General features: G+C 47.2%; 1 protein-coding gene across 2 annotated transcripts in view; it reads right to left on the minus strand.

Annotated features, from left to right (window-relative positions):
* MAPKAP1 (MAPK associated protein 1) overlaps positions 1–26,021 on the minus strand; it is a 928,195-nt gene that overhangs the window by 84,958 nt on the left and 817,216 nt on the right. For both annotated transcript variants that reach the window (XM_086924702.1, XM_086924701.1), the window contains one exon: positions 14,121–14,258. In XM_086924702.1, coding sequence (XP_086780828.1) covers positions 14,121–14,258 — 138 coding nt within the window. The remainder of the gene's footprint in view (positions 1–14,120; positions 14,259–26,021) is intronic.

A 26,021-nucleotide genomic window follows, 5' to 3' on the forward strand; every position in this document is an offset into this window, starting at 1 on the left:
TCACTGCGCAGATAAGCATCGCAGACTCAACTTGCGGAGCAAAGCAAGCCACAGCCCGCGCAGCTCAGCCCGGCTAACTTTATTCTCTGCTAAAATCCCAAAGATGCCGCGATAACAGAAGGACGGACCACAAATCCTCGGCCTTTTCTCGAACGGGGCTGTCGGGTGATATGATCCTGTGAGAGGAAGCTTTGAACAACATCTTTCACTGCAGCTGCACCTGCCAAGAAGCCTTCTAATCTGTCCGTGCCACGTGCATTACTCACGCCCTTGGAAGTCACGTGCAGTTTCCTACACAAGAGTCACGGGCACAGCATGTCCTTCCAGAAAGGAAGCATTTGCGGCCCCATGCACGTGATGCAGCACGGCCCACTAGAATGATGCGGCAGCGGAGGGCCAGATAATGAGTTGCACTGGCTACGTCATCGAGCACAGGGAGGCTAATTATGCGCACACTACGAGACTAATGGAATGTGCGACACTGTCATCTAGCTGTTTGGACATTTTATTTTACCATAGTGATAAAAAGACTCCAGCGCTGCGAAATTCCACATAATGCGAGGGAACGAATTGTAATTGTATTTATGACGAGGCATCGAAGCACCTTTCGGCAAGTAGCCCGGTACTCTGGAACCCAGAAGGATTTGTGGTGGATCAGAGCAGGACAATGTGAGTTTATTTGAGTGGTGGATATGTGAGTGTTACTTGGATTGAATAGGACTATGGAGGGATAGAAGAGGACCGCGTCTAGAAGGAGATATTTGGGGGTCATAGTAGTAAGATGAGGTTTGGGATGAGCAAAAGGCGAGATGGAAGAGGGAAGAATCTCTAGGAAGGGATTAGGGAGTTCATAGTAGTAAACTTAGGTTTGGGTTGAGTCCAAGTAGGGATACACGAGGGAAGAATTTAGAAAGGGTTGTTTGGGAGATCATAGCAGTAAAATGCATTCAGCAGATTATTTTCAAAATGTTGTGCACCAGCAATTAACAATGTTGTCTTACACAGGAGCGCACACAAGCACCCCTGTAATGTCCTTGCAGCCCCTGAAGGTAAAAGATTGTGTGTAACATGCACAACTTTGGAGCTGGCAAAAAGCGGCCTGCATGTGCACGTCATTGTCACTGTTGTGTTCGAAAACCTGGGCTCAGTGGAGAGATTGTGTGCAAATTCTGACACTCATGTAAGCCTCTCTTCACATTAAAAACGCAATTCTGCAGACCGGACATTTCATATTTATTATGCATGTGTCTCAGGATGTACTTTAGGATTCAAGCAAACACAAGGGGATGATGGACGGAGCGCTGAAACTTTTCAGACACTCACCCCAGTCACAGATCTGGGTTGATTCCATCATCGTTCTTTAGCTCACTGCGCCACCCCAGTTCAGATCCAGACATATGCAAATCAGACTTGACCCTGTGCCTCATGGGAACAGTCCAGCCCAAACTTCCAAGCCAGGTTTGTTCGCCCTAAGTTGGCAGGGTATGCCCAGACATGAGTCCCTTGCTCACTTTGCCCCTGGATTCAAGCTAGCCTGATGAGGGGTGTTACCCCGAAACTGGTCACATGATGCTTGTTTCTGGTCCAGGGAAGACCTGGCTTGGCAGTTCGGGCTGGACTGTTCCCATGAGGCACAGAGTCAAGTCTGATTTGCATATGGCCATCTCTGAACTGGGGTGGCGCAGTGAGCTAAAGAACGATGGATTCAACCCAGATCTGTGACTGGGGGTGAGTGTTTGAAAAGTTTCCGCGCTCTGTCCATCATCTCCTCGTGTTTGCTTTAGGATTTAAGACACAGGCTCTTTAAACAGATGCAACTGCTCTAGGATTCCTTTGCCCGTTTGAAATAGTTGCTGCTGTCAGAACGGTGTCTGTGAAACTAACAAGACTGCATGAATTACAAAAGAAAACATTTCATAACGAAGAAGGAATCCTTCCCTCCATGGTTACCCTGAAGAGCGCAAAGCTTTAGTTTTCTGCTGCAGAATACACTCCCTTCACTTCCCCCCATTCGTCCATCCAACTGGGCTTTTTTTAAGCAACATCCATCCTCTTTCAGTGCTTGATAACAGCACTCAAGAGGGGAAGGTGGCCAGTTAACTTTCGAAAATTAGCTGGTGCAGTCCTGCGCCCGGTGTGCAGCAAGTTAAATACATTTTGATACGTTTGACCTAAAACAAAATAATTTTTCGTTAAATCTGCAAATAAAGTAGCAACTCAGATTCATATGGAACTTTAATTCTAGCACAATTGTTTCAAGGACTTCCAAAGGTATGAACCAGGGAAAAGGCAGAAGTAGGCTTATTGTGTCCGAAAGCGGCCTGAGGCTGCTTTGATCCCGCTGCGAGGGGACAGGCCTCGCAGTTTGGGCTGGACGGCCTCCTCGGGGTAGGACTAAGAATGAGGTACATATGGACAGTCACTCTCTGTAACGGAACAGTGATCAAAAACTAAAGAATGGAAAGCTACCCAGGTCAGCACTAGTGGTAATGAGGCATTCCATTATCCAGTTCATCATTTTCTCGCGGTCAAACCCGAAACCCCTCTCATCTGAGTGGGTAGAATCCACTACGAATGAGGAAGGGAAGAGGAGAAGACAACATCAGGCAGCTTAGGCCCAAACAAATAGGTTGCACACAGTTTTACAGTCAATGCTAGCGGGAGGAACCTTGAGCATGGAAGCCATATGGAGGATTGGTCAAGTCCTGGCGGGGGATAGCTCTGGACACCAGAGGGATGTTGGACTCCGTGCAGATGCTGGAAATGGTTGATGTAGAACATAAACCCTCTGGCAATTGTGGCATTGCTAGTCTTTTAACTGCATCAGTCGGTTTTTAGAAGAAAGATCCATGGTTCTGCCAGGCTGAATGTGCGGGGAATGACGGTAATGTCTCCGCAGACCAGCAGCATCAGAAGGCCCTCTTCACTGAAACAGCATCAGTGGTGTATATCTCGGTTAAGTACATGGATGATGTTTAAGCAACTAAGAAAGACATTTTCTATGAAAGTTGCCTGGGGAAATAAAAGCTCAAAGCATCACACACTTGCCTTGTATGGATCCGGTCCTACTAAACAATAGGAACAGAGTCATAAAGCTACTCAGGTGGCTGTTGACGGCCCCCGTGGCTATGGGAGGGTAGCCTGGGCCTGTTCCGACACGTCATGAAGGCTGCAAGGTAACCATCTGTTTCAAGCTGTGGAACGTGAGAAGGACAGGTCATTCTCTGAGCATGAACGCCGGTTGTTTTTCTTCCCCAGTGCCATCATCTCAGTGTCTGCGCTTGCACGGACTTGCGTTTGAGGGGGTGTCTGAATGATGAGGTTCTCTGCCATGGGACGATCCAGCGCTCCAACTCCTCAGGAACCAAGTCCTCACAAGTAGTGTTAATCAATGGGACCCCAGAGAATTTGACTGGGAATTGTGTGGCTTTCACCCAGAAAATACAGGTCTGCAATTATTCCCTGCACCACAGCAATCATCTTGAATTAGCACGATTCATGTGTGGTGATATCACCCAGAAACATTCTTTCTGGCAACACGGTCTCCATGCAGATCAATCCGAAGATGCTTGAGGGCCAGCTTCAGCAATCGGGTGGAGACATGAAAGGCGTGGGTTCAAGACAGAGCAGGGTGGTCACAGCTACTCATGCAGGAAGAAGACGCAGATGGAGCAGAAGCACCACTTCAATGTAAAGAGATCTAACTGAATACTGGGGCAGAACCCTGTGTTAGGAAACTGCTGAGCACAAGAGGAGCAGCTTCTGACCCATATTCTTTGAGGGGGGAGGGGTGGGGAGGGGGGAGGGAGTCCATTTCTTCTCCCCCACTAGGTAGGAGGTACTCGCTACGCTGAGAGCCAGAAAAAGGGCGGACGTAGAAGTGAATGGATCCTTAAATGGACAAGTAGTGCTTCTGAGTGCAAACACAACGCTAACAACCGGACATCAAGCAAAACAGATGCAACTGCTCTAGGATTCCTTTGCCCGTTTGAAATAGTTGCTGCTGTCAGAACGGTGTCTGTGAAACTAACAAGACTGCATGAATTACAAAAGAAAACATTTCATAACGAAGAAGGAATCCTTCCCTCCATGGTTACCCTGAAGAGCGCAAAGCTTTAGTTTTCTGCTGCAGAATACACTCCCTTCACTTCCCCCATTCGTCCATCCAACTGGGCTTTTTTTAAGCAACATCCACAACGTGAGGATGGGGTCTGGCAGGTGTCCTCGAGACACAGGTAGATGTAGATAAGGGAGCGAAAGGCCCTTGAAGAGGGAGGAGACATGGGTATCTCCTCATCACAGGACCCGGCAGATTTAAAACACAAGCCCGCAGGTCCGACGGGGGCAGAAACACCTCAACTGGAGCCGGGATGAACTATAAAACTGGTCCAGAAGCCTTGGCATCAGCAGGGCTGGTGGTGCCCCTGGGTAAAGCAGCCCGGCCTGCCCACTGATCCAGTATTTATCCAGCAGAATTCAGGGGCCGCCCCCAATAAACCGACACCTGTCTCCTGAAACACTTTCCTTCAAAGGTCAGGCGAAGATGCCAGGGACGGCTGGCAGTTCTGTTTGCGCTTGGCTCAGCACCAGGCCTCCGATGCCAGCCGTGCCATCTCTCCACTCGCCATTTGTGCAAACACCAACTTTCAGCACACAATAACAAGCATTTACAATGCAATGGTTTTGCCTTTGTTAAAGTTAGAGCTATTGGCATTGCTCTTGACATTATATTTATTTATGTTTTTTTAACATAAATAAATGGCATTGCCATTTACAATGCCACTAGCTTTATCTCTCGCAAATGACACACACAAACACACACAGAGCCCCCCCACACACACACCCATACAGAGCCCCCCCACACACACCCACACAGCCCCCCACACACACAGCCACACAAAGCTTCCCACACACACAGCTACACAGAGCCCTCCACACACATCCACACAGCACAAGCAGGCAACAGGGGCACACGGAGTGTAGAAACACCGGATATTACGTTCTGGACCCCGAAATTCTTCACTGCTCCTCACTGCAGAACAAAGGACGTACGGTGGTTGGATAGCGCGGTAGCACAGCCCCAGTATTATTACCCCGATCAGGACATGAGACCAATTAAATTCCTAAATTTGCTAAGCTGTGAACACCTGACAACAAACAACGCTCTGAGCAGGGGTGGGATCCCAAAACTTCATGAACAATGTTTTCTCTCAAAATAATGTACAACCTGCACTGTGAGAAAAGTCATCGACTCTGGGCACAGCAGTCAACAAATTAATAAATATCGCTCTTTTCCACAAACAAAGTAAAGCTGTGCCGCCCAAAGTCAACCAAATCTTCGCAATGCTGAAATAAAGGATAAAAACGAGTACAGTTAACAAATGGAACAGTTAATAACACCAACCTGTCATTAGAGCAGTCAACAAATTAATAAATATCGCTCTTTTCCACAAACAAAGTAAAGCTGTGCCGCCCAAAGTCAACCAAATCTTCGCAATGCTGAAATAAAGGATAAAAACGAGAGGAAGGAAGAAACTGACCAACCAAACTTTGTAGTGTAGAACAGAAAGACTGGAACGGCACATCAGAGGGATCTGGGTTGCCAAAAGATCAACCTAGCAGCCTGGTTCTGTACTAGCTGCAGTCTTCTGGTGAGATACAGTGGTATGCCAAAGTATAGAGAATTGGCACAGTCTAAATGAGAGATCACCATGGCTAAGACAGCCTGTATTAGTGCTTCTCTCGTGAGGAGTCTGCTGATCTTCCGAGACATCAGGTTCTGTTCTAATGTGCTACAGATGTTATTGCAACAAACAGGACCTTACTGTGCTCCCACAGCCTGCCTGCCTCTCACCTGGATGGTAGGAGGCCATCTCTTCCCCCGTGATGAATATGTATTTCACCGCGTACATAAAGTTTGCACCAACAGGGAAAGTAATTTATTTTCTATTAACCTCTGTGTTAAAGGTCCAATTTACTGGGAAGCATGGTCGTCCTTCCCTGTTCGAGGGTGATCGCTGCTTGGAGATTACTCAGTCTACAGATCATTCTCAAAATACATCCATCTTTTGATTCTATGGCAACGGTAACAAGTCATCAGGTTAACGCTTTAAAAAGTCCTTGGCACAGCAAAATGAAGAGTAATTCTCGTTCTCGGCGAGAACAGAACAATTACATCGCTGTGTTTCCGATTTCATTGACCACACACGGGCTTTTTCTGCTCACATCCATTCTGGAAAATGATTTCCTTAAAACGCTGCCCCTCGGTGACGTTGGCAAAATGTATCGGTCTATCACGTCAAAATTCTGCAATAAAGTTGCAGCCTGAATATGATGCATATTGATTTTTAGAATAAAGCTCCTCCCTTCGTAATCTCCAAAGCAGTCTAAGAAGCACTATAAAATGTCGAAAATGAATATTCACTGAAGGTATACTCACAAAGCTTTCCCTTCGTTAAACCAGTTATCAACTGGATTAATTTAACTCGTCAACCTTAGTAACGATATTTTTAACGTTAAGAGAAGTGGGTTACATTTATTAGGAAACTGACGATCATACGGGATGATAAATGTTACATACACCTGCCATACATACCACGTGTGTGTACATATATAAGATATAGATATATGTATGTGTGTGTGTGGGGGGGGGGGAGTATATGTGTATATATACAAGAAAATGCACATACATTTATATAAAAAATATAAATACGGTGATATATAGGCATATTTAAACGTGTAGTAAAATATGAGCACAGACATTAATTTCCAGATCGCTTATTAATAGATGATACACCGTTCCCTCCCCTTGTCATGACGATAAGGATTAACAGATGTACAAAGGGCAACAGAATACCAATTTTCACTGAAAGCAATCATTCTATCTGCTGAAGGACAGGGCTGCTCGACTGGAGCCAGGCAGGGTGATTTTCGAAGTTCCCTCCTGCACAGAGAGTGCCCCGGCAGCTACAATCACACACACAAGGTGCCCCTTAACACAACAGAGGAGAGCAGGTCGGCTTACACCCAAAGATGACCCGTTTTTGAAAATTCCACATGAAGGCACACGGCGGAGACGGAGCCACCCGGAATCGAGGCATGCGTCACCTGGGATGTCAAAGCTTTATTTATGGGCCATTACCGGGCACCGAGGTTACATGAAAACAAAATGATGGCCGCGTCAGCAGTACAAATGAGCTTTCTGCAATTTAGTGTTATTGCACGTTTCTGTGCAGTACCAAGGCACAGGCAGCGCGATAAATATTTAAAAATGCCGGAATGTTACCCGGGCTCGATACAGTTACTTAAGCCGCCATTAATCTTCGGTATGTGACCAGCGAGCGCCGGTTCCCAGCTGTAAAACACATCAGCAGAAAGCTGCAGGGGCAATGCGGGCAGCAATAAAAACATTTGAGCAGACTGCAGCCAGCGGTGGGACACAAAGCGGACCCCCTGTATCCCCCCGCAGGGGCTCAAGAGCCTCCGTGGATCTCCCAGGCATCCCGTAACTGGCACACAAAGCCAACACATCAGCAGAAAGCTGCAGGGGCAATGCGGGCAGCAATAAAAATATTCGAGCAGACTGCAGCCAGCGGTGGGACACAAAGCGGACCCCCTGTATCCCCCCGCAGGGGCTCAAGAGCCTCCGTGGATCTCCCAGTCATCCCGTAACCGGCACACAAAGCCCGGCCATGCGGGCGGCCTAGCGCCCCTAAACATAGCCCCGGCCACGAGGAGGAAGACAGGTTGGGGCAGGGGCTCGGAGGGTAGGGGAGGAGGGAAAAAAACAAACAAATAAATCGACTCACCTGCACCCTGCGACGGCGGCACTTCTCGATCGGTCTGGGAGGCGAGCAGCGACAGGCTGGGCAGCCCAGACAGAGCGGCAGGTTGGAGAGGCACTTCTCCGGTCTCCCCGCGGGCGCCGCCATAGTGCTTTCCGTCTTCCTCTCCTTATTCCCCGGGCTGCGGGGGGCGGGCACTTCCGGCCGGCCGCGCTAGGATTGGCCGGCCGGCCAGTCACGGGGCGGGAAACGGGAAGAAGAGACGCAGTAGTGCCGGCAATGCCGGACCAGACACGGGGGCGTTCCCGGCGTCCCGTGACGTCGGCAAAAGCCAAAGAATGTCGGGAACGCCCCCGTGTCTGGTCCGGCATTGACGGACAGGCCCCTCGTCCAATGGCAAGGCTCCGTTTACGGAGCCAGCCAATCAAGGACGAGGGCCGAACCAAGCCACACTATGCAACTCATCAGGTTTTCGCCTGCGCCGAAAAGATGCGCAGAGCGCATCTTCGGCGAGGCAAAACCTAAAAAGGGCAATATTCGAACAGCGCTGCTATTTCCGTGGCTAGCTGGCTGCCAGGCAGACTGCTCTCATTTCTACCCATCACAATGAAAGGCGGATTATGAAGTGTTAATGCCAGGTTTTATCTGCAGCAATTTTCACCTACTTCTTACCGAGTCCCTGCACCATGGGGTGGTGGAACATGCACTACCCGGGCACCGCGTTCCTTTAACTGCGCACATCTTATGCATTTTATGGCACTTGCTTAAAAGATGCATGAACCGGTCATCCATACTGTAGCCCAACTAGGCACTGTACAGTCTCAGATCTTTCTAGGTAATTGGCAGCTTCATACTTTTCTGGGCAATGGCCAGCTTCAGACCCTTTAAGGGAAAGTAAAGCATAAGACCCTTGCAACCACTATCAATTTTCAGATCAATCCCAGCACTATAATAATAATTATAATAATAATAAATGAAGCTTATACAACGCCTGGTTACGCTAGCCAGTGTGTCCCCGCGCTAATAACTTGGCAACCAGATACCATACTATTATGACCTCCCCCACTAGAACCTCCTAGTGCCTATCCCCTGGGGAATAAGTAAGTCTTCAAATCTTTGCGGAAGACCACCTCTGAGGTTTCCCCACAGAGCCCGAGAGGAAGGCTCTTCCATAGACAGGCAGCCAGGAACCGGAAGGACCTCCCTCCCATTCTTGCTCTTCTGATTTTAGGAACATGCACTAATAATAATAATCAGTGTGTTTGTTTGTAAATGTATTAGTACACCTGTCTTGGTATCCTGGTTAGGAACGAGACTAGCAAAAGGAAACATTGAAATACTAAAGCAGTGTGTATTTCTGTCCGACAGAACCATTATTATTTTGTCTATTACCCACCCAGGTTCTGAGGGTTACAGGGTCACCCCATTACATGTAATGATAAGGAGTATTTAAAGGCATTATTTTATTGTTTTTGCTCTTGAGTCCTCTGGGTGGTTGAAGTTTCCAAGCACTACGTGGCTGGACGGTTGACCAGAGGTGACGATGCCAGGCATTTCTTCAGTGAAGTGCTTGTTGCTTTTGGGTGTTCTGCAGATAAGACTTTAGGAAGGGGTTTGAGGTGCATAGATTGGAAGTTGTTGGGGAGGCTCTTAAATCACATAGGAGGTATGGTGTACTGAGCATTTCAGGGCAGGAAAAACCATGGAAGACAGCAAGACCACCTGCTGTCCTGTGTGCGTTTGACTCTCAGGTCTGGCAGCGCAAGGACGTCAAGGGTGCATGTGGAAGTGGTATGAAAATCTGCAGATCGGTAGCATCTCTCCTAATAAACATGTGCTAAGCACACATTTTTTCAGGTTACAAAGCGTAAAGATGGATATTTGTAATTAAGGTAATGAGGCTTAAACGGGGTATCCCGCACATAATGCATGCCACTGTTACAGATTGTCAATTAAAACCTTAATTATGACTCCCATACAGGACTAATTAAATGCAATCTTTTTGTTAAGGATTAGTTTTACTCCCGCTGTTTAATGCCATCGCTGCTGCAGTGAAGGCCCGACGTCATGAGTGGGAAAGGGGTAGGAGGAAAAATATGGGTAGCTGTAGGAGGGCATGGGGGGGTGGGGTGGAGGGCACAAACACATTAATTTCCATGATTAACTTGGAAAACTGCCACAACCAGAGGGGAAAACAAGCCGAGTCTGCCTAGAGCTACTGGAAAAGAGGTGGAGGTAACAACCCACAGTGCAAGAAGGGCACTGACCAATGTAGGAGAGTAGGGTCTGCTTCCTATGGTCACCCCCACTTTTGACTGTGATTCTCTGTTTTTTTCCGACTTTAGTGTGGCTGTGGACCTGCTAATCAGACCCACAGCCCAGCTGTTCTCTCTCTAAATTGATACCATGTCGTTTAGGTACATATCTGATTGCGTATTGGGTCACCTTTGTGAGCCCCTGTATAGTGTACCATAGGTGCCCAGGGCATAGGTGCATCCAAGGCCTACCAGGGGCTGCAGCATGGATTATGCCATCCCTGGCTGTCCATCTAAACTGACACCACAGGCTGATCACTCAGCTGATCAGCAGTGTAATCACCCCTTACTTAGATATAGTATATCTACATCTACCTTATATATAGACACATAGTAACCTATAAGTCACTCCTATGGCAGGCCTTAACAATCCTGGAGGCAGAGCGCTTGGTTTTATGTGAGAGGGTGCCCTAGCATGAGCTCTGCAGCTTTCGGAACCATCTCCTTATAGCTGTTCTATCATATAGCCATACCATATACTCTTAAGTGCATTCTAATCCTCGCGGTTAATACTAACTTTGTTTGGCTTTATCAAAACATGTGGTGTAAGGTGTCAAACACTTTGGAATACTACCCCCCCCCCGTCAGTTCTGGGGGCGGGGGTAGCATTCCACCCTTCTAGAGGGAAAAGACATGTAGTTACTGCTTTACCCGGTTAAAGTTAAACAGAGCCTCAGCATCACAAAATGGATGTTGCTGCCACAGACACAAGTCTGACCTCCTGCTGCCGGGGGAAACTCCGGTAAGGAAAGCTTGGACAATAGGTTTCCTGTCGAGGTAGGTGCTAGCACCTCCCCAGACAGCCTGTAGTGTATTGGGGCAGGGTGGGTTGAAAGGAAAGATGCTTTTCCAGACACTACCTGGGGCACACGCTTTTCCAGACACTGCCTGGGGCACACCAGGTGCTCCATGCATAGCCCGGTTCAAGCCAGTTGTTGGGACACTCCAGCCCTAATCTGGAGCGAAACTGGACAAAGGGAAAGGGGTGTAACCACCCCCTTCCCAGGACCACCAATAGGAGGGACCTAGCAGGTAATCCAGCCCCTAAAATCAGTATAAAGATAGGAGCTGTATCTACAGACTTTAGATTATCCTGGAATGAAACTCTGATACGAAACTCTTGGACCTTCGACGTTCTAAACCGACTAGAAGACTGAAGACATCTCCCTTGTGGTCAAGGAGTGATCACCCTGTGCAAACAGGCATCACCAGTAACTTGCCGGTTTGCTTTGTCGACGCTCCTGCCGGAACCTGAAGACTCAGCGACTCAGGAACTGGACTTCCAGACTTTTCTGACTCCGATCCACATCAAAGCTGAGACCCGTGTAGGACACGAGAGACGTGGGACTGGACACCTTGGACTTCCTGCATTTTGCTAACGGCTCGACTCCCGAGGTACCCTCGCCGTTGTGCTTTGGGGTATGAGAAGGCCCATGACCCGAGAGCCATTTGCACCAAAGCTCAGTCCTCCACACACCACAAAGCCGCGTGGGGCCTGCTCCTGCATTTCAGCTCGACACATCTTCCCGGTTGCTAGCCCGCTGGCTAGTTAGCCCTCTGAAGACTTCTTTTTGAATTTACACCGCTTGACTGGTTGCTCCAGGCTTGCTCCAGCTTCCCTCCAAAGGAGAAGCTCCCCAGACCTCGCTGGTCTGACTTGAAGCCAATCTTCACTTCCTGTGTGGGTTGCGGTTGTCTAGAGTTGTTGGGTCCAATCCAGATACCGACGCCGCAGTCAACTAGATCCTTCGTGGGACAGCTCAAATCCAGATCCTGGTTGTCGTTGACACCTCCTGGTCCTCGTGGCTGCAGAGACAAGCTTCACATCCTCACCTGAAATCTCCTCGACATCGCCTGGTTCTTCCTGGTCACTGGCTAGTGACCCAGACTCTGTCCCCTCTGCTTTCAGGTTCTTCAGTTCCTCAATCCACCCTTGGATCCACCCGGACACTTTTCCTCTGGTCGCCTGCAGCACTTCTTCGCAGATCTTCATAGAAAACATAGACAAAACCCAACACCAAAAGACGCCTATGCACCCGGCTTCCCTGGGTGAGGTAACTCGAGTACTCCGGTGCTCCCGTGGGTATTGACTATCCAAGTGCTCTAGTCTAAAGTGGTTTTGTTGTAGTCCATCCGGATGTGCCCTAAATCTATAACTTTGTAACTTCTTCGTCATCCATTGTAAGTCAATGGTAACTCGCGACTGTGTTTAGACACTGCACGCGTCTCCCGCAGGTCTCCTACTTCCTAATCTTTGGTTGTCTAATGTAGCCCCAGCGATTCCCAAGGCCCTAGGTCTATTCACTATTTCTGAAGTGGTTCCTATACCACTTACTTAGTATATGGTTTGTGAGGCCCCTAGGGCAAAACTGCATTCGTGCAACTTATTGTATGCTATTTAAGTAACTTGTGATGTACTTCGATCTCTGACCTCATAAAGAGTTCAGAGGGGTTGTGTTAGAAATAAATACATGTATATTTGATATATACCTTGTGTGGTGTCCTTTCATTTGGTATTGAAGGGATTATAATTGGTAAAACAAACACTTCACATGCTCTTTGGAGTTTAGCCTAAGACTGCTGGTCCATACTACCACTAGGATAGCTTGTTTATTAGGTTGACTTTACAACCACCATCAATAAGGGTCGTTTAGACTGGTGCAAGGTGCCCACTAGAATAGTGGACATCATATGCCAGGCTAACTTCTCACAACCAAGGTCAAGATAACAACCCATAGTATGAGAATGGCACTGGTCAAGGTAACAACCCACAGTGCAAGAAGGGCACTGACCAAGGTCAAGATAACAACCCATAGTATAAGAATGGCACGGACCAAGATCAAGGTAACAACCTAAAGTGCAGGAAGCGCACTGACCAAGATAAAGGTAACAACCCATAGTGAAATGAAATGAAATGAAATACCAGCATTTGTAAAGCGCACAGCTACCTCCGGAGAGGTGCCCCTGTGCCGGGGGCCGCCGGGAAAATTAAGCGAGCTATTATTCAGAGTCACATGGTGTTGGGCTAACCTGCTGCTGGTGCCAGGGATCGGACCGTGAACCCCGTGGTCAGGGGTCAGGCACCCTCCCCGCTGCGCCACACTTCTTCCACCTCTAGTGCAAGAATGGCACGGACCACAATCAAGATAACAACCCAAAAGTGGCGGAAGGGCACTGACCAATGTCAAGGTAACCCATACTGCAAGAACGGCACAGACCAAGGTCAAGGTAACAACCCACAGTGCAAGAATGGCACAGACCAAGGTCAAGGTAACAACCCACAGTGTAAGAATGGAACAGACCATGGTCAAGGTAACAACCTACAGTGCAAGAAGCGCACTGACCAAGGTCAAGCTAACCCATAGTGCAAGAACGGCACAGACCAAGGTCAAGGTAACAACCCACAGTGCAAGAATGGCACAGACCAAGGTCAAGGTAACAACCCACAGTGTAAGAATGGAACAGACCATGGTCAAGGTAACAACCTACAGTGCAAGAAGGGCACTAGCCAAGGTCAAGGTAACAACCCACAGTGCAAGAAGGACACTGACCAAGGTCAAGATAACAACCCAGAGTGCAAGAAGGGCACTAGCCAAGGTCAAGGATGCATCGAAGGTTATATTTAAACACACTAGAGAGAGTCCAGTGCTTACATTATTGGCATTGGAGCACAGGCAGCGATATTTTAATCCAAGTTGCTGCATTTGTCCAAAAATAGCGTGATTGGGGCACATCATGCCATCTCTCTGAGTTCGAAATGGTTGATTATGGGTGATGTAAATATTTATTTTGTGAAAAATAAAAATAAGAATACGGTGAGCTTTCTGGTAGTGCCCACACCCTCACGGGCAGGGCGTAGTTACTGTAATCCATTCTCATCTGATTAATGCACTGCCCATTGCAGATAAGTTTGTACCATGCCAAACATCCAAATGATTGACCTAACAAAAACTTTTTTTTGCAAGAGCTCTATCACAGAAAACGTCTTAGGCTTGGATAGATAAATGTAGCGCAGTCTCACTTGGGCTTTTCTCCTCCGCCAGGTCGCAGGCGCACAGGAGGTCCGAATCGATGGAGATGGGTTTCTGCTTGATCCAGAACTTGGTGCTGGTCTTCTGATTGGTCACCGGATCGATCTCCACCTTATCACCAGAGATACCTACAAGACGGGAGCAAGAAAGGGTCTTTGGTCAAAGGCAGAGTCATATGGAGCAAAATGAATAATTGTCACTTTTTGATGCATCGAAAGATTGAAAAACGTGATAATTTACAAGTTCTTTAGAATAGGCATACAATTATTCTTAGAATTTATTTATGGGCAGTCGCATTTATTTATGTATTTTATTTATAGAATACCAACACTTCTTGGTTCAGCTACGTCACAGAAGTATAAAGGACACATGTATACAAATCAAGCAAAGCCAGGCCAGCACTGAAACCTAAGGGCTTGGTCAATGCAATTTTTTTTAATAATTAAATATCCGTCTCTGATAGGCATGCATCCCCAGTGGCCATCTTTGAATAATTTGGTAATATTCGAGTAAGGCTGCAGTGGTTATGTGGGCATCTGTGGCTGCCATTTTTGAATGGACTTCTTCAAATAATATAATTATATAATTCTTGTGCTCATTGCACATGCATGAGTACGCATACTTATTGGCAGCCATTTTAAAATGGGTACAAACCCATTTTAAGATGGAAGCATGCCGATAATACTGCTGGCAAAAAGAAATCATTAAAAAAAGTTTTGAAAAACTTGTAGCAGAGCCGTTCAAAGGGGGTAACAAGAATGGAGCGGCGGGAAGCCACCAAGAGGTGGGGGAAATATTTTAAACATCTTAACAAGGAGGATTGGTGGTGTAGAAAGTCAACCAATCACAACACTGAGACATAAACCCTCCTGGGCAGGACAACCAAAAGAATAGCAAGGTAAGTCATTGAATCAATCAAGAGGAGACAATGGAGATAGATATCAAAGGGCTCCAATCATGAGAAAGGTACAGTCTTAAATCCCAAAGTCCAGCCAACAGACAGCCAAAGTTGCTTGCAGCTGCTGCCAAACTAGTTATATTCAGAAAATTGTACTACAAAGAAAAAGCAAAGACTATTCCTCGAAACATTGAAATGTTTCAGATAAATTCATGATATAAACAGGTGTTTAATTATATATAACATAACTCATGCCACAAGCAGCAGAATGGTGAGCTTCTTTCCAAGGCTACAATAATATTGTGGTCAGAAACAAAAGTTTGGAGGAGGAGGAGAGGACTACGGGACAAGCAGTAGGAGATGGCACTTAACATGGGATCAGGCAGCAGTTGCGTGCTGGTTCGGCTACGACAGGAGCATGAAATACGTACTAGATGGATATGGGCTAAAACCCCCAGGACCTGGCCGCACAACTGAGCTCCAGGTTCAACCCACATACACAGGACGAGACCGAGGGCATGGGCACTGATGCTTCAACACCCCCACCCCCCAAACTCCCCACCTTATGCAAACTCCTTCACACAACGGAGTGCACCGGTATGGGCGATCCAACACCAGCATCCAAGAGGGCTATGAGGCTGTTGAACCCGTGGGCATTGCACTATGTTTGGTACAGAACGCACTCTACGAATACTAGCACAATACCAAGGACTACCAGAGGGAAGATGAGTGGGCAGGATATGCGGGACCACCGGGGTATCCCCACCTAAAGTCTGTGCCATGGCTCTACCTTCCACCTTGAGTTTTACACCCGGAACAAGGGACATCGACTGCTGAATACTGCAGGTCAGGAGTTACATTTTAAGAAAGGTTCAGTATTCAGAAAGTTGCAAGGGGTAGAAAGGGTCTGCCAGTGATGAAGGGTGGAGCAGATTCATTGTTTTTAACAGAAAGGGGGGTTATGCTGGTCCAGACGCTCCATGCCTGTACCTTCCGTGCATTGCATCCTCTACCATGCATTCCGTGCAGACCCTAAGCTGCTGTAGCTACAAGCACTGTCAACCGGAACCACAGGCTCCTTCAAGCTCCTTTCCAGTGTAACTGATGGACAGACAACGACACACAAGAATGGGAAGTTACTGCTTTCTATAAGTGAACAATGAGATCAGGTCAGGCAAGTGGCCACTATTGAAACAGGCATTGCAAAGCGAAGAGGTCTTAGTTACAATATTTGAGTTCTGACTCCAATACTTTTTAAAACTCAGCTGCAGTAAGAAAGCAAAGCAAAAAATTAGACAACTAGACAATGCTTAAGCAACATAAAGAATTAAATAAACAATAGTTCAGTATAGTTGCGAGATGTAAAATAGTTTCTCCTGCATTTCAATACAAATGGAATAATACACTATACAGCCAATAGAGAGATTGTAGCCTTACGGCTAGAACGGTTGACGTCGAAGCTGGGGAACCGGGTTCAAGTCTCTGCAATGACGCTCAACATCCTGTGATTCTGGGCAAATCACTTAATCTCCCCGTGCCGAACAAAAATGAATGTGTCCTCATGTAACGAAACGGGTGCTATGTAAAGTGTTCTGATGCCCGATATCTTCGGGTCTAGTTCGCGCTATATAAAATAAAAAAATAATAATAATTTAAATAGGGTTACCTGAGAGAGTGATCCTCCTCTGGGAGGAGTCGAAGCCCACTCAATGACCATTTTAAAGAACTCTTAACAATAGGTCGCAAGCCAGACTTAAAAAAGCCAATCTGTGACCATGTACATATGTAGGACCTAGGTAGCGCATAGAGACAGTTCGCTTCTAATGTCCATTAATGTGTGGCAGTGGAGCAAGACAAAATGTGGTCAAAACCACATTATTCGGTTAATAAAAACCATAAAAGTACAAGACATACAGAGTCCCTGTTTCTGGACATATGCAGTCATTTTTTTAACAAACTGCATCTGCACTGTTTTTAATCTGGACATCAGGAGATAATGAATTAAAAAAAAATCACCTCTTAGCCCATTTTATTTTCACTTCACTGGTCACACACATGCACTGCGCCCATCACTCTCACTAACTTCAACGTCTTCACTTCTGAAGGATTCTAGTGATCCGTCTAACTGACATTTACCCTAAAACATCCCGACCTCCTCCCTCACAGAAAGTGGGTTGTATCCCTTGGTAGCACTAGGATTTGCAACCAAGAGGAGATCCCAGATGATGAAGCATGTCACATTCGGTGAGTGATGGGATTCTGTCCTTTTAACACCTTGGCTGCTGTGGTTATTTTTCCCCTGTGCTGAAAAATTCAGGATGCCATATATTCATGACGAGCTGAGCTCGTCATCAGCACACGACCACCGTGGCTGATGACGAGCTGAGCTCGTCATCAGCATCGAAGGGGTTAAAGGATTCCCCCATGAGGAAAAGTGTTCTTCTGATCGGCATCATTTGTACCGGGACTCCTTTGTTTTTTCATTGCCATCTCGTGTCAAACACTTCCACACGACCCACCTGGTTGTTTCTGCTGATGCCTGAGAAAATTCTAACTGACTCGACAAAAACCATCTTGCAGCCTGCATTTCTGCCCAGGAACTGTCACACACCCACCCCCCCTGTTCTTTGCAGTTCACCAGAAAGCCACGAGACACTCATACCCTGTGTAAATAATTTGTTTTCCATCTCCTGCTCCCAGCCTGGTAAACATCCTTGACACCGTGATCAGGTTATCTGAACAATGACCTAAAACACCGGGCTTTGATCAAGGTGATTAAACAATGACCTGCAAGACTGAGCCTTGATCAAGCAGAGTGAACAATGATTTGTGTACCAAGCCTTGACCAGGTCACCATCTACAAACGTCGCCTGGATCTGGTTATCAACTGCAAACACTGCCCTAATTGAACAATGAACTAACCGCCAAAAGACTGAAAGGAAAAAGTATAAAAGGCTTGTAAGCTGCGGAGTAAAGCAGCAGCCTCCTCTGTCTTGTCTCTGACTAGCTTGGGACTCTGTTCCATAGCCCGGGCTATTGAATAAATCTGGGTTGCTCCTGTAGAGGAAGGCTCCTGTGTCTCCTTTTACTAAGTATGGAAGGTATGGAAAACTTGGGCGGTTCCCCTGCCGCCGAGACCCAGTAAGTGGATTTTACCAGTTCTTCAAATGGCGCCTGAACAGGGACTCCACTAGCACGAAGGTCAGGCCCGGTGGATGTGAGGAGGTGCACTGAGAGACTCCGACGGAGGTACCCTACCCGAGGGATTCTTGCAATCCGGTAAGTCGAACGACTCGCCCGCTGTTCCTACCCACCCGGTCTGGGCCACATGACCGAGTTCTCGCTGGAGTCCCCTGGCAAATAATTTCTGGAGCAGGACACAGCCCTACGTCTGCAGAAGAGATCTACCCCTGTACGGTAAGGGTGGACTGATCACCCACCAAGTCTGTATAAATCTGTTATTGACTTTCGCAAAAGCCAAGCTGTTATTGACTTTTGCAAAAGCCAAGCAAGCGAGGTGAGTTTTTAAAACCCGCTGGTGTCTGTTATCTGTTTTTAAGCATGCCAGTCAGTAGTAAGTTCAAGAGATTATTTTGTTGTATGTGTACGCAGGACTCCCAGCTGGAGGAGGCTTGTCCGCTTCCCCCAGAAGGGACCCCAGGCCATACGATGTATGTTAAACATGGCCCTTCTGCCATAATGTTTTCCTCATTCTGGGTAAAATATACAAAACAAAGTAACGTAGAATTACAGTGGCCACTTTATGGCTCCTTTAATTCCCAAGTTCTCGCCAACTTAGAGGAACAATTAATGAAAAGAAAAACGCGCCTGTCTATGTTTGAATCTGTCTGATTCTGGAGGAAAGAGATAGAGCAGAGAGCTAGAAAGCAGAAGGTTCAAGAAAGAAAACAAGAACATGTGTCAATGGCCAACCATGCTAGAGAAAATTTACAAAATCAAATGACAAAATCAGTAGAAATAGCCGATAGGGAGCATGGGGCCCGGGTACAAAATTTTTATCCAGCTCGTGAGGAGAAAGGAAAGGGACATATGGAAGGGGGAGAAGAAGGTGATTCCTTGCTTGATACCATGCTAGAAAGCCCTCCTGCATATGCCCAAATGTACCCTGCCCTGACGCCTCACACCCCGCATGTCCCCCTGCCACCGCCCACTCCTGCCCCCACTGCCCCTCTTACTGTTCTCCCTGTCACACCATCCCTCCCGGTTTTTACTATGACACCGACCACGCCTGCTAACCCTGTCCTTGTTGCGGGAATGACAACAAGTCTCCATCCGCCCAACCCCTGCGGCTTTACCCCTACACACCCTTTTCCTACTTCCCCGTGGTCTACGGTTAGACAAGACTTATATAAATTATTGAATTTCCCCCAATTGGCTTCCTTGCGCTCTGCAGTCAGCTTTTCGTCCCTTTGAGAAAATGACCTGCAGAAGCAACAGAGTGAATGTTGGATAAATAACGGGAATATTTATACCTTTAAAGAAATATGGTCCACCTTTTCCCAGTGGACGATTATGGAACAGACCACCTGGGCTGAATACATGTGTACTTTGGTCATGCAAAGGTTCGAGAATGTGCTTATGCAGATACCCGGCGGACTAGTGGACCTCAGGTCACAAATAAAAAGAGGCGAGGTTCAGGGAGAGGGGATGTTTGGCGCTATGTCTGCTTTGATAGCTTACCGTGATATGACCGCTCTCCCCAACACCCCTCTAGAGACAGCTATGCCAATGAGAGAGGCGGCCCTTGTCTTTGTTAACGCACTTACCGATGCCCAAAATAATGGCCGAGGGGCTGTTGAGGCACACTGGCGCAGGTTTTGGGTTCATGTTCCTTGGAAAAGGTCAGAAGTAATGCAGTTAAAAGGACAATTACCAGATCCCCAGAATAATCCGGCTGCCTTTTACAGAGAATTAGGTCAGATTAGATCTGCAGGTACTCTGGTTCTTGAGGATATAGATTCACCTTTTGGTACGGTTGTCCCCACTGAAATTTGGGACAAGATTCGACACACTGACCATGAAGTGGAATTGGGAGATAAATGGGCTGACCTAGAGGCTATGGAAGAAGCAAGGGTAGGGGGACTAAACCAGAAGCTGCCATCCTGACTTTGCCCGGTAAAATAATAACGTTTATCAAGACACTTTTGCCGGAAACTGTCATTAACTGGAATAAAATAAACGCCTGTAGGAAGCGAAAAGATAAGAATGTGGCTGACTTCTTTACCTGTTTTGAGACAGAATACAAGGGACACAGTGGTTTGGATCCCCGACCCCAGGTTCCGGCCCAGTGTTTGTTGATAAGTTTGTCAGCAACTTGCTTGCCAAGATCTCCGCCAGGCTTAAAAAAGTTGAAAGTATGTGGTCTGCCCAAACTATGACTGGTATCTTGACTATAGCACAATATCTCGAGAATAGGGAGAATGAAGATAGAGACAAGGAAAGAAAGAAGGTTAGGGATCTTAAGACTAAGGCACTTCTGCAGCAGGCTTACCCTCCCCGAGGTCCCGATGCCCGCGGGAATTTCAGACCTCAACCCCGGCCCTTTTAACAATAATATCTGAATTAATGGACAAGGGCGTAGTGGAGGAGACATGTGGCAATATCTGTAACAGTCCCATTATTCCCGTTCTTAAAAAGACCAATGGATATGCTCTCTCCTCTAAAATATACTGATTTGTGATTGACCTGAGAGCCCTTAACAAAATACAATACCCCAATATCCTGTTGTCCCTGACATTACAGCCCTCTTAATGATGATCCCTTCTGATGCCACGCACTTTTCTGTCATAGACCCGAAGAATGCTTTTTTCAGCATTCTTACACATCCTGACAGCAGACATTTTTTTGGTTTCTCCCTTGGTGGGCAGAGCTTTAGATTTTGCCGCTTCCCTCAAGGTTTCACCGAGAACCCCAGTATCTATAGTCAAGCCCTAAAAAGTCAACTAGATTCATTGGAACTCCCTGATAATTCCACACTATTACAATATGTAGATGACCTCCTCACTGCTGCAAATTCTGCCCCAGCATGTAAAGAAGCTACTCTCTGTTTGTTACGCCACCTTGCCCTCCACAATCACAAAGTCTCTTTAAAAAAGCTTCAGTTTTGTCAAGAGAAGGTGACCTATTTAGGTCATCTCCTCTCGAAGGAGGAAAGGCAGCTCACCGCTGATCGTGTAGCCATTATCAATGCTATGACGGCCCCACGAACTCAAAAGCAGGTGCGAGCCTTCATAGGCCTAACCTCATACTGTAGACAGTGGATTTCCAATTTTTCGGCCATGGTCAAACCTCTTCTTGTCCTCACCACTAAAGACATATCAGACAGTTCCTTTCCTTGAACTAGAGAGCATGTGCAGTCCTTCCAAGATTTAAAAAGGGCTCTGTGTACTGATCCAGGCCTCGGTACTCCTGATTATAACAAACAATTTTTTCTTTTTGTACATGAGACAGACGGCTGTGCATGCGCTATCTTGACCCAGATGTTCGGAGATCACCAATGGCCATGTGCCTATTTTTCAGCCACCTTACATCCTGTTGCAAGGGCTCTCCCAGGATGCCTGCGGGCGACCGCTGCGGCCGCCCTCATGGTCTGTCAGAGTGCGGGGATCGTCATGAACTCCCCCCTGACTCTGATGGTCCCCCATCCTGTAGATACCTTCCTTAATAACACCAAGACACAGTACCTCAATAGCGCACGACTAACAGGATATGATCTGACACTCTTTGCCAGCCACATTAACATCAAAAGATGCACTGTACTAAACCCCGCCACATTACTCCCACTAGATACTCAGGATGCACGCTTAGACCCACATGACTGCATAATAAGGACAGAGGAGGAGACGAAGGGATGGGTTGACTTACAGGATACCCTGATAGCAGAACCAGAAGGTACACTGTATGTGGACTGATCATGTCTCAGAGAGTCAGATGGTAACACCTCAGCTGCCTATGCCCTCACGACATTAGGGCGAGTAGTAGAAACAGCTCAGATTCCGCAGTGCTCTGCTCAAGCAGCAGAATTAGTGGCTCTCACTAGAGCTTGTGAGTTAAGCAAAGGGATGACGGTAAATATTTATACTGACAGCCAATATTCCTTAGGGGTGGCCCACAACTTCGGGAGGTTGTGGAAAGAAAGGAATTTCCTTACTCCCCATGGGACCAAGATTCAACATGGCCCCCTAATTCACTGACTGTTAGCCTCCCTGACACTCCCCAGAAAGGTGGCCATTATAAAATGTAAGGCCCATAAGAAAGTGACAGATGATGTTGGGAAAGGCAATGCCCTGGCTGACCAGACGGCCAGACAAATAGCTCTAAGGAAAAGGGAAGGAATGTATGTAGGAGGTCCTGCTAGGTGGGTGGCAGACAAAGGCATGGTTGAAAACACAGTACAGAGTGTGATTGACATTCAGTCCCATATTACTCCTGAGGAACTAAGGGTGTGGCAGGAGCAATTAGCAAAGGAGGGAATTGATGGTTGCTGAGTCCGTACAACTATGGAAAGACAATGGATGTTACCTGACAGTCATGTGCTACCAGTAGTTACGATGGCCCATGGTCCTGCTCACATCAGTGCAAAAGGGATATGTAAACTGTTGGAACCTACATGGTACAAATCTAAGATACCAGCATATGCTGAAAAGCTGTTTTAAACATGCATGATTTGCCTAATGTATAACCCAGGAAAAGGCACAGTTACTCCTAAGGGAGGATTCTCTCCTCCTACCTTCCCTTTTGAAGACTCCAAATGGATTACATCCAGATGGACCGATGTAACAATTTGAAATATGTCCTAGTGGTGGTCTGTACCTTCAACCGATGGGTGGAGGCCTACCCCGTCAAAGACTGCATCGCTATCACTACAGCCAAAGTGCTATTAAAAGAGTACCTCCCACGATTCGGTTTGCCCCGCTTGATCTGGAGTGACAACGGGACCCACTTTACGGCTCAAATTATGGAATATATCTGTACAGCATTGGGTATAAAACAAAAATGTCATGCAGCTAACCACCCCCAGTCAGCAGGTCTAGTGGAGGTGTACAATGGCATCCTAAAAACTAAAATGGCCAAAATAGTAGCCGAAACAGATGTCACTTGGGTTGATGCTCTGCCCTTAGCCCTACTGTCCACAAGAACAACGGTCCACACCAGAATAGGGCTATCTCCCCATAAGATTGTGTTCGGGAGGCCTGCCAATGTATGGGGTGTCTCGAGGCCTAAGCAACTGTCTGACGTTGAATACCCTGTATTAACTGATTATCTGTACAGTCTGACTAATACCTTTCGTACACTTTATCACCAGGTGCACAAGGCCATACCTGACAGAAGTGAGGGCCCAGGACACGTTATCCAACCTGGTGACTGGGTCCTGATCCGGAACTTTCAACGGACTAAGAGCCTCGGGCCCCGCTGGACACAGCCCAGTCAGGTATTACTGGCCACCCGCACTGCTGTGAAAGTATAAGGTCGGAAGAATTGGGTGCATTTGTCTCACTGCCGGCGTGTGCCTCTGCCCCTCCCCTATGATCAGTGGGTGAGGGAAGGCCAAGGAGACTCAGAAACAGAAACAGTCCCGACGTTTTTCCCATTCAGCGATGCCAGACTGCATTCTACATCTACGGAAACAGAGAGTGACAGCATACTTCGGACCGATATAACTTGCGCCCCCGATGGAAGGCTTGCCCTTGACTTCGCCAAGTGCCTATAGGCTGTAGGGCTGTGATCTTCCCGGCTGAGAGTAGTGCTGGTGTGTCAGACTAAGGTACGCCAAAGGGCTCCTTAGCACCTGCGCCCAGTGAAGCAACCACCAATCACAGACAGCCACTAGAGGTCCCTGGCTTAGCACAATGGCTGCCATCCAAAACACCAGAATCCAGAAACAATATGTTAGTTTCCGACATAGTAAATGCTTCATGGCCACCGTGGTAACACTGTTTGTCTCCCTCATCCTGTCTATCCTTGGTTGGCTGTTACTGATCTACCACCCTGTTACTTCACCAACTCCTACCCCGACTCCTGCAGAACACCAGTATTTTACGCTACCAGCCCACGAATTACCCCGCCATGCAGAATTCTTCTTGCAATTGGATTGTGGTGTGACAAGGATGAATGAAGAATGTGTGAGTATGTGTGGTCTGAAGGGATGTGTGGGACTTGGGTTGAATGAGTTGACTATTTATTATGTTAATGTAATAAGTGTCCAAATTGATGTCCAAATTAATATATGTAAAATCTAATTAAATATGAAACCTTTTTTCTAATTTACCTTTCTTTGATGTTATTACTACGGCTGGTCTAGTGGGCTTATGACTGACTACGCAAATCTGGGAGTCTATAAGAGCCTATAGATGTATCATTTTTAGGCAGAACTCTTTCTTAATTGCGCTTTCAGTGCCTGCCAGTGCTCTGTACAATGTGTGTCCAGACCATTAAGCCTCCACCCTCTAACATTCACAACACCAATATGATGATGATGCTCCAACAAGAAACCAATGGCCTCGTGAACACTGACATTTCTTAAAGTATTTGCCACTCAATGGCAAAAGGAGGGTCTGGGGAAAAGTGTTCTTCTGATCGGCATCATTTGTACCGGGACTCCATTGCTTTTTCATTGCCATCTCGTGTCAAACACTTCCACATGGAGAAGTGTGGCTCACTGGTTAGAGGAGGCAGACCTGGAAGCAGAGGTCAGCCCGGGACAAGGGTTCAATTCCCGGCTCGGCGGGGTCTTGAGTCCTAAAATGTCCATGGACTCGACAATTCTCGCTCCGGTGCCTACTCGATTCACGGGTTCACACTCTGCAACTCTGGGCAATAGCTTGCTTAATCTCCACAACGGCCCCTCGCGGCGGGATTGCAAATGCTACTTACCAGTATGCATCTGTTCTTGGCATGTAGGGCTGCTGACATTCATATCTGTGCATAGTCCGCCACCTAGTGTTGGGTCCGGATGATTGCACATTGTTGTCCTGGAAGAGTCTTCGAAGTATCACGAGATAGGTGGCTCCTCCCCTGGACTACAGTGCGCATGGGCATCGCCTCCATCCCCAGATTGTTTTTAGCCATTGGCAGAGATGGAGTGAAGAAGTGAGTGATGACCATGCTATGAGCATATGTGTGTATATGAATACATACTGCAGCTGCTACAGGCGCCGGGGAGGAGGGTGGGCGATATGAATGTCAGCAGCCCTACATGCCAAGAACAGATGCATACTGGTAAGTAGCATTTGCAGTTCGAGGCATGTGGGCTGCTGAATTCATATCTGTGCATAGAATACATAGCAGTCCCTCCATTAGCGGCGGCCGCCCGTGCCAGCTGCAGCAGTCTGAAAAAGCGTTTTTAGAACAGCCTGACCAACAGCTGCCTGTTGTTTTGAATGCACGTCTACACAGTAGTGCTTAGTGAAAGTATGAGTGGTAGACCATGTGGCTGCTCTACAGATGTCTTCTAAGGGAATGTTACCTAAGAAAGCCATAGAGGCCCCCAACTTCCTAGTGGAGTGGGCCCTCGGTGGGATAGTGAGAGTGCGCTTAGCTTTAGCGTAGCAGATCTGAATGCACTTTACTATCCATCTAGCGATTCCTGCTTTGGAGATTGCATTTCCCTTGTGTTGTGTGGCAAAAGCAACAAAAAGTTGTTTGGTTTTGCGGAAATCTTTTGTCCTGTCCACATAATACATCAAGGCCCTCTTCACATCAAGGGTGTGGAGCATCCGCTCCGCCAGCGTCTCTGGGTTTTGGAAAAACACCGGCAATTCAATTGTTTGGTTTATGTGAAACTGTGAGACCACTTTGGGTAAGAACTTAGGGTTAGTGCGGAGCACCACCCTGTTAGCATGTACCTGGAAGAAAGGTTCTTGGATGGTGAGCGCCTGCAGTTCGCTAACCCTCCGTAGCGATGTGATTGCTACTAAGAACGCAAACTTCCAAGTTAAAAACTGCAGCTCACAAGAGTGTAGTGGCTCAAAGG

This window comes from Lissotriton vulgaris, chromosome 5 (assembly GCF_964263255.1).
Source record: "Lissotriton vulgaris chromosome 5, aLisVul1.2, whole genome shotgun sequence".
NCBI classification, from domain to species: Eukaryota; Metazoa; Chordata; class Amphibia; order Caudata; family Salamandridae; genus Lissotriton; species Lissotriton vulgaris.